Source organism: Brienomyrus brachyistius, chromosome 3, assembly GCF_023856365.1.
Source record: "Brienomyrus brachyistius isolate T26 chromosome 3, BBRACH_0.4, whole genome shotgun sequence".
In the NCBI taxonomy this organism is placed as follows: domain Eukaryota; kingdom Metazoa; phylum Chordata; class Actinopteri; order Osteoglossiformes; family Mormyridae; genus Brienomyrus; species Brienomyrus brachyistius.
In genome coordinates, this window is record NC_064535.1 from 29,374,603 (window position 1) to 29,384,426 (window position 9,824).

General features: G+C 41.7%; 1 protein-coding gene across 1 annotated transcript; it reads left to right on the forward strand.

The window, feature by feature from the left end:
- Positions 1-745: 745 nt before the first annotated feature.
- LOC125738536 (uncharacterized) lies at positions 746-3,124 on the forward strand. The gene is made up of 2 exons (XM_049007631.1): positions 746-754; positions 1,499-3,124. The coding sequence occupies exons 1-2, from the start codon at positions 747-749 to the stop codon at positions 2,214-2,216; spliced, it is 726 nt and encodes a 241-aa protein (XP_048863588.1). The 5' UTR covers position 746; the 3' UTR covers positions 2,217-3,124.
- Positions 3,125-9,824: the final 6,700 nt, after the last annotated feature.

Here is a 9,824-nt window from a genome sequence, read left to right on the forward strand (position 1 = left end):
GGTCCGTTGGGGAGTCCGTCCCACTGTACTTGGAGAATGCTGCCATGCATTAATCATAAATTTCATTCAGTTGTGCGACAGAAGTTCCCTTCTAATGTTTTCTTCAACATAACAAAGTCCCACGGTAACAAAAGCGCTGAGGCCAGGATCGTTAATTGCAATGTGGGGAATGCAGACCAGCTGGGGTGGGGGATCGTGCTCAGTCACGGTAAAAGGCAAACGGGTAAATTGTGAATACGCTCTTAATCTAACTACAGCTTCTTGAATTGTGGGAGGCGTGTGTAACATAACGTTGTTCCACATACCAATATCACTACGTATCGGTATCGCAAAACAAAGTTTTAAATGTTAAGATTCTGTCATTCTGAAAATCAGAGTATTTAAGACATTATGTTACATAGCGATTTGTGGAGATAAATGCCCTCGGACAGTAGCGTTCATTTCATATTAAGTCTCTTTAAGTCATTGTTTTATGTTATGCAGGATGAATGTGCGAATTTTAATTAATCATCCTTTAAGGGTTATATGCTTACGGTGTTGTATACTATTCTCGGTGAACAAGTTAACTTATAAAAGTCTGTTCCTCTAATTATAGAATAATATATAGAATAATTATACAAGAGCTATAATTATTATGATGTTATTATTTAATTGTGTGGGCCGTGTTGCTTGATTACATTTGACTCTTCGGCACGTGGGACGCTGCCGGTTTGAAAGACGCAGCTTCACTTGTTTTCTGCACCAAGATGACGAGGTACGTTGCTTTTCTGCTCCCATTTTATCGGATAATTTTTCTTATTTAGTATCTGTCAAATTTGCATGTATATTAAAATATGTTTGGTGAGTAAAGTCAGTATATTGCTTTTAAATAAAGTGATTTTGTTCCGGGGGTACAATGTTAATTATATTTAAATTTTATGCGCAAAGTGTAGTTGATATTTCGCTTTTCCGCGTGCGCTTTACTGCGCTTAAGTAAATAATTGCGCTTGCTTGTGAGTAAATTAGTTCATTGCTTTTAAATAAAGTGAATATTGTTGCGGGCTACTGTGTTGGTTATATTTAAATTTTATGTGCAAGTCGGCTAGTTTCCTGTGCCGCAAAGTCTAGATGATATTTCACTTTTGCACGTGCGCTTTCCCGCGCTTTCATGTTGCATTCGGAAGAGGATGCGGGTGGTTGCGCTCGGTGCTGCCTACAGCAATGATATTCCAGCAGACCAGGAGAGGGCAGATGTATTGCAACAAACACAGATAAAAGTAGTGAAGCAAGACCTGAAAAGTTTGTTTGGTGACTAAAATCAGTATATTGCCATTTAGTAAAATTTAAAATTGTTCCAGGCTTCTTTCTTGATTATATGTAAATTGTATGTGAAAGTTAACTAGTTTCCTATGCTATAATGCAGTTGTTCATTGCGAAGGTGTCAGTGCAGAACTGAATTCCATGTGCCAGGAGTGACTGACAGCTCTATTGTATTGCTTGTGTGTTTTTCCTCATTCAGAAACAAACGAATTGCAAAAGCTGTCAGCTGGAGCAACGATCGATACTGGGCAACTTGGGACAAGTGGATGGAAGTGATTGACTGGGAAGATGAGGAAGAGCTGTGCTCCCCAGCAGAATCACCCTCTGACCAGGCTGACCGTTCCATCGTGTCACACACCCGAAAGCCAATTGCCAAGGCAGTTAGCTGGACGGATGATGTGTATTGGGCAGCCTGGGACAAGTGGGATGAGATCATCTGCTGGGGTGAAGAAGGAGAGTGCTCCCCAGCAACTCCACCCATCAACCAGCCTGGGAGGGATAAGGGGTTAGACATGCATGGGTTAGAGGTTTTTCTGTTAAATGAAAGGACAGTCTCCATAAAGCCTGCAGATGACCACCAAGACAGGCTGAAAATAGGAGCCGTAGTGGTCGACCTCTGCCAGTTTGAGCTAGATGGTGTAAATGATAAATTTGAAATTGTCGAAATACAAATTGGAGAGGTCAAATTGGAGGAGACTGCAGAGAGGGGTTTTAATTCAGAATTTGAATTGGAAATTATGGATGTGGAGATAGAGGTTGTAGACAGTGAATTCCAGCTGAATGCTCTTAATTGGGAAATTGCTGGAACTAAAGTGGACAAATTATTAGTGGAACACCTGAACATAAATAATCTAGAAGCAGGCAGTGTGAAGGTGTCCACATCAAATGGGAATGTGGTATATGTCAATGGTATGTGAGTGTGTTTGGTAATGATGGGTGTGAATGGTGTGTGTAAGTGGTGTGTGTGTGTGTGTATGAGAATGGTGATTGAATGGTGTGTGTGAGGTAATGGCGTGTGAGTGAATGGTGTGTGTGAGTGACAGGTGTGTGAATGGTGTGTGTGAGGTAATGGCATGTGAGTGTGAGTGGTAATGGCGTGTGTGAGTGAATGGTGTGTGTGAGTATATGGTGTATGTGAATGGTCTATGTGTGTGTGAATGGGGAGTGAATGGTGTGTGAGTGACTGGTGTGTGTCTGGTGTTTATGAATGGTGTGTGTGAGTGAATGCTGTGTGAATGGTGTTTATGAATGGTGTGTGTGTGAGTGAATGCTGTGTGAGTGACTGGTGTGTGAATGGTGTTTATGAATGGTGTGTGAATGAATGGTGAGTGTTTGTGTGTGTGTGTGAATGATCTGTGTGTGTGAGCCTGCCCTGTGATGGGTTGGTGTCCCATCCTGGGTTGTTCCCTGCCTCGTGCCTGTAGCCTCTGGGATCCATCTGACCGCCTGTTCCAAAAGGCAAATTGATCCCCACATCCCTGAACAGGAGAAGCGGTTTTAGAAAATGGATAAATGTTCCCAGAGGTGTGAGGCAACAGTGCTAACCACTGTACCATGCATATGTATAGGATATGTAGAAGAATACCTGTTGCAGTTATCTGATGTGTGTGTTTTTCACTCTCCCTGCCGGCCCCTGGAGGTTTGGGCTTCCCCTTTGAGTCTGGTGCCTCCCAAGGTTTCTTCCTTCTAGGGAGTTTTTCCTTGCCACTGTCGCCTATGGCTTACTCACTGGGGGCTTTGGGTGGGGGTGCTCTAAAGCGCTTTGAGACAATGTAATGTTGTGATATCGTGCTATACTTTGTTGTGTAATTTTCTATTTACTCATGCAAATAAATAATTGTTTGATAACAAAAAGCACTTGTTTCATTCTTTTTACTGCGAGCATATCAGTCACTTCCCTTGTGCTCCTGCATTCAAAAATGAAAGTTTGTCCTGCCCTGCACTTAATTGCCATGGATTCTACGGGAATGCAGACCTCTACTTTGGTGGAATCCTGCTGTTGTTGTAGATGGTCTGCTCAAACGCTTTCACATTGTGTACAAGCAGATTTGTTTCTGTATCTCTGTAGAGAAGCATTCTTTTCTTCTACCTGGCAAATCCACAAATATAATAGCAATCCACCAAGGTGCAAGTGCACCTAGCTCTTAAAGAAAATGTTAGAAAAAATTAGTTTATAGCATGTTTAAACCATAAACACAGCAGTGACTGAGTACATCCCTTGTGGACCAGGCGCCTGGCTTTGACTATTTTTCTGCCATTAAACTAGCAAAGGTGGCTTGGCCATGACGTAAAATAACTTGTGCCTTTAAATTGTTAAAAAAAAGTCCTGTGTGTTGTAAAGTGAGGTATGAAACAGATACCAGGTCGTTTCAGTAACGGTCAGCGTACGTTTTCTTCATGTGATTTTGTGGTTTCAAATGTTTCATTGGAATCAATAGTATTTGCCAATTCCAGTTGCCAGGTAACTTCAATAATTTGAATAGAATACATGATAACATTTTAAACTAGATTACAGTTAATTGTTATTTTTCTGTTTAAAAAAGACAATTGCTGTAATTTACATACGACAAAACCTGTAAAAGACATTTTGGAATTCTTTTCTAAATGAAATGAAGGTACTTTGTTACTCCCCTTGGGGAAATTCTATTTTCACCTACCCCATTTTGCCCTACTTGACACATGGGCACAGACGAAGGTGACAGCAAGCCTGGCAGCAAAGGGCAGCCACCTGTAGGGACACCCATGGAGCTGGGGGTTTTACAGTGATTAACAGCAATTTTGCAATACTTTTCTGGCAGTTTTTTTGCTAGGAATTTACAGTCAATTCTACACTGAAACAGACGTCATTCCTAAGCGCAGCATGGACTGCTTCTGGACACAGTATCAAATGCGACTTCCAGAGTCACTTGAGTAAGCTGGAGATGCTACATCCCCGGGTAAGATTACCTGCAGTAGGCAGCCTACCAAAAGAGGGCCTTTCCTGTTCCCTTGGTGAATTAGAAAACCAGTGGAGAGAGCTCTCCTGTTGCAGTTTCACAGAGATGAACAACATGGAGAACTTTGGATTGAGGTTTTGCAGTATGAGGGTGCTGAAGGAAAAAGGAGTTTTAAAGACATTGGTCTGCCTGTACTGCAGATTTTGTCTCTGCCCATTTCAGATGTTCATGTAAAGCGTGAATTTACTAATGTGACATTCCTTAAATATAACCACCGAAACAGAACGGTTGTAAATTTGCTGTCCAGATTGGTAGATGTACAACTTGGACTGCAAAGAGATGGACTGACACAGAGGCGGAGCTATGGATAGGCCTGGGTGGGATTGACAGCTGGGCCCACCCATTCAGATTAATGAAATTACATTTTTTATATATAAATTACCGGCTTCTAACTGTTCCTATACATCACTGTTGTTACTGTGGCAAGTACAATAGAATGTGTGAGCTCCCTCTAGTGGTGCTCTAGGTAGAACACCACAGTCGTAGGTGTATTATTGTTGCAGTCACCATGTTGTAAATATATAAGCCAATTTAAGAAAATTTGGGGTAATGAGTTTCACTCAGAAGTCCATCCATCAGCCACTTTTCCATATTTAAAGGCTGCAGGAGGATGCTCACATGGAAAAAAAAGACTAATTCATTTCTTTATCCAAAACTATTTCTTTCCTCATTCATTAAAACGAAAAGAGCTTTAACTTGTGCGTGCATTGCTTCATTTTAAGCAGCATTATGGAGTATCATTGAAGATAGAAAAGTTTATGAAGGGTCTGATTTTCGACATCTTTTACTCCTGGTTTGGGCTATAAAATTGGAAGGAGTTGCCAAACATGACCGTGCAGGGTCTGCGCTGTTCTCATCTGTGAACAGTGTGTGGGTTTGTGGGTCAGGCATAAATTTGGGGGGAGGGGCTCCCTCCAGCAGTAAAATAGGGAGATATCCCCCAAAATAATATAATTCTTCATATTCAAAAAAGTACAGATAAAATTAATCTATCTCACCAGTTAATGTAAAGTTTTTTCACCCCAAGCACACCTACCCTTCCCGAAAATGGTTTAGTCTGAAGTCCTGCTCTGGGGTACGTTTCCTATACCACGATGCACTTTGCAAAAGACAAATATATATCAGGAAAATATATAGCAGGAGATGAAAGAAAAAAGATACATTCTGCGGGCCATGGCTGCTGCCGCCTGGCAGAGGGTATGAGGAGGAAGTGCAGGGACGATGTCAGCATCACCAAAAGGATGGTTGCAGCACTCTGGAGGGAGCAGGTGAGGTGGGCTGGGGGGAGCACCAGTCTGCATTCTCTCACTCCTGGGGAGGACCGAGTATTGGCCATCCTAGATCTCAGAAGCACTTGAGGGAGTCCCGGGGTGCATAAATCTCTGTAGTCTACCCACCTCCCAGACATCTGTGCTTTCTACTCCCCAGCCACTTCCTCTTGGCCCACCAACATTTGTCCCCCTGTAGTGTGATCACCAGGGTTCCTCAATGTGTGGCACCTCCACACCTGGCTCCTCTACATCAGCCATCCCTCCTATAGGCCCCTCTACATCAGGGCGACACTGTCCCCTGAGTCCCCAGAATACCTTTCAGTCTGGTAGATCACCAAACCCCAACCATCCTGCTTCCTTGTCACCACACGCCCCTCCTTCCCCCCACGCACTCAAGCCCACTGGTGCAGAAACATTCGCTGCCAATGTAGTGAAGAGCTCCTCAGGTCTGAAGGTGGAAAAAATATCTGTTCTGAGGGGCATCCGGGAGGAACCGGCAGCCCTGATGGAGCAGTATGAAAGACACCATAAAGAGGTGATCGCCTACCGGAGAGAGACACTGGCCTTACTGGCCCAAAGGGTCAGGAGGCCCAGTGTGACAATATACTGTATCTCCCCACCTCTTAATGTCAAGGGCGCCTCCAAGGGGCGGCCACATCCCTCCTTGGAAACCTCTGGCCACCCCTGTGGCAGCCCCCAAATATGGCTGTAGAGAGATTGTTTTATAGCGAAAGCTGTGGTGCACTCAGGGACCATTAACTGTGTAGCACCTGGGGCCTGCATCATGAAACTGAAAGTCTGAGTTAGAACAAAAGTTTTAGCCTAATAAAGTCAAACAAATGCAATGCGCGATCATAAAAATCATGCCTGTAAGAAGGCTCCTGCAGTTTTAAGGGCGCACCGGTGCATGCAAAGGACTGTGGGTGCACTGTGGGGACACCGAGGCACGCGCTGACAGCGTGTTAGAACTTAAAGTTTTTCCTGGTCAGCAATATATGGAAGTCCTTACATTATATGTATGTATTAAGTTATATAATTGTGCTATGTAATTACCGAATGACGCTAAACTCATTTAGTTTGGCTTTAATTATGCTGATGTTTAATGCCGGTGTTGTGCTGCAAACTGCCCCTCTGCCACGGATTGTAATCTTTCATTTTAAAGGAAGTGTAACTTCATTTATCTTGCTTTAAGCAAACTGAAAACTCACATTACTTGTTTATAATGATATTTTACAGACAAACCTGAAGTTAAGATTAACTACCTCCTGTAAAACGTCGCAAATGTGACATGATTTAAAGGCGACAGTAATGCTTCGCTTTTCGATGACAGACGCCTTCAGTCGCAAGAAGTGTTTCATTTTCTTGAATAATATTTTTGATACTTTGTTGAATTAATTCTGCCTCGATATTTTTGATATTCTGTCTTCTTTTCATACTTATAATGCGGCGAATAGCTTCATACTCGGCACATCACACCTGGAAATAAAATAACATCGAACTAAGCAACAGAAGTAATCAGAACATAAGAACATAAGAACTATACAAACGAGAGGAGGCCATTCGGCCCATCAAGCTCGCTTGGGGAGAACTAAACTAATAGCTCAGAGTCGTTAAAATCTTATCTAGCTCTGATTTAAAGGAACCCAAGGATTCAGCTTGCACTACATTATCAGGAAGGCTATTCCATACTCTGACTACACGCTGCGTAAAGAAGTGCTTCCTTAAATCCAGCTTGAAATGTTCTCCCGCTAATTTCCACCTATGGCCACGAGTTCGTGTATTTAAACTAATGCTGAAGTAACTATTTGGTTGAACAGCATCCAAACCTGTTAGAATCTTATATACCTAGATCATGTCCCCCCTCAATCTCCTTTGCTTGAGACTGAACAGATTTAGCTCAAGTAACCGTTCCTCGTATGACATTCCTCTAAGACCAGGAATCATTTTTGTAGCCCTACGCTGCACCTTTTCTAAGGCCACAATGTCCTTTTTAAGATATGGTGACCAAACCTGCACACAATATTCTAGGTGAGGTCTCACCAAGGAATTGTATAATCTTAGCATTACCTCCCTTGACTTAAACTCCACACACCTGGAGATATACCCCAACATCCTATTGGCCTTTTTTATTGCTTCCCCACACTGGCGAGAATGGGACATGGAAGCATCAACATACACACCAAGGTCTTTCTCATGATCAGCTACCTTTATTTCAGTGACACCCATGAAATACCTGTACTTTATATTTCTGCTCCCTAGATGGAGTACCTTACATTTATCGACGTTAAATTTCATCTGCCAGGTATCGGCCCAGTCACTAATTAAATCAAGATCCCGCTGTAGCTGCTGAGCCACTAATTCAGTATCTGCTACACCACCCACCTTGGTGTCATCTGCAAATTTCACCAGTTTACTGTATATATTGGTATCCATATCATTTATGTAAATTAGGAACAATAGTGGTCCTAAAATCGAACCCTGCGGTACCCCACTATGAACGCAAGCCCACTGTGACATTGTGCCTCTTATAACTACTCGCTGTTTCCTATCTGTTAACCAGTTATCAATCCAGGTGGCTACGGTACCTAAAATACCTGTCACTTTGAGTTTAAGTAGGAGCCTCTTGTGGGGGACAACATCAAAAGCCTTTTGGAAATCTAAGTAGATGACAAGTAGTCAGCACCCTGCACTTCTTAGTATTTAGAAGTTATGTTTTTCATTGGGTCGAACTTGCTATATCTTGACGTTAAAATTTAGAAAGCTATGTGATTTAAAAGTACTTTTTTCACTTTAATATGACATTATTTTATTAATGCTATATTATTCGTTAAACTTTTGTTTTAGTAGTGTGTGAGATCACAATCACCAGTTACAGCTACTCTTTGCTGAAACAGACATTAGACTAATTATGTCTGGATAACTGAGTACATACTGTATTGTGCATTTTTTCCCAGTGGCGAGTCTCCAAAGTTAGCCAGACTTCTGCATCAAGCTGCAAGGATATTAATGAGACAGTCTGAAAATTCAGACATAGTTGTAGCAGAAGCGACATCACTGGTGTCAAATCAAACACCTGGGGTGTCAACCTCAGCCAGTCTTTCTGCACTTGTTGCACATTCTGAATTTAACACATCTAGACAGGACCAGATTGAAAGAAATCTAGTCCAGCTGTTCCAGTTGTATGACCGTTTTAAGAGGACAAAGGGACCCATACCAAAGGGTGAAATAGAGAGCAAGTATAACAACAGAGTCATGGACACATGACTTCTTCTGTTTTGCGGAAAAAGATGTCCATCCTTTGCCAGAAGAACATAGTCATTTACAGAACTGTGGCCTAGGTAGGAAGCGAATAACATTCCCAGATAAAAATGGCAATTACAAAGACCTCTGAGATGTCCTGTATGCAGCTTATCCACCACTTAATACTTCTGGAGGATTTCAAATTTTGGCATGTTTTAGATCAATATATTTGGAACCTCTGCCAATACCACCCAATGGATATAGCGTGAAATACCTTAGAACAGAGAGTGGTTTGAATCAGGCAGTCGACTATATCCGTCCACTCCGTCCAAGTTAGCATAAGCACAGATGGATTGTGTAAGCTTAATGAGGTTAGTCACAAAAAATCTTGCCTTTTTTGTACACTTGTAAATGTTTCATGAAAGCATCTCACTTCTCCTACGAAATATCTTCAATTTCTTTAAACTACTACAAATAATTACTAAATAGAGTTATGTTCAGAGATTTACATATGTCTTGTTTGTATTATGCTGTGTTTAACTGTTATGCTTTCTACCTTAAGGGCCAAGCATTGGTGCTGGAAAAATGTCAGACCTGTAGAAATTATATTCCCATGCAGTCTCTAGTTCAGCATGTTGAACAGTGCTCAAGGTAAAATACATGATTTAGACTTTTTTTGTCTTGCATCACCTGAGACATTATTTCAATGTGTGTTAAATGGACTTTAAAACTTGCTGAGCATTTGTTAAAGTATTTAGATGTATGCTGAGTGATTTTAATGTATCATTTAAATGAAAATGTCTTTATATTCTTCTTCTTGTAAAGCAAAACCAACAGCCAGATACCAGATGCCAGGCAGAGGAAGCACCTTGTACTTCACAATCACTAGCTAACATCCAAGCTGATATCACCCCGCAGATTTTAACTTCCACTGTTATAGACACAGAAAGTCCATCTGTTTGTACATACAGGTATGATTAATGTAAATGAGGTCTCAGAAAGATAGAAAATGTAAGAA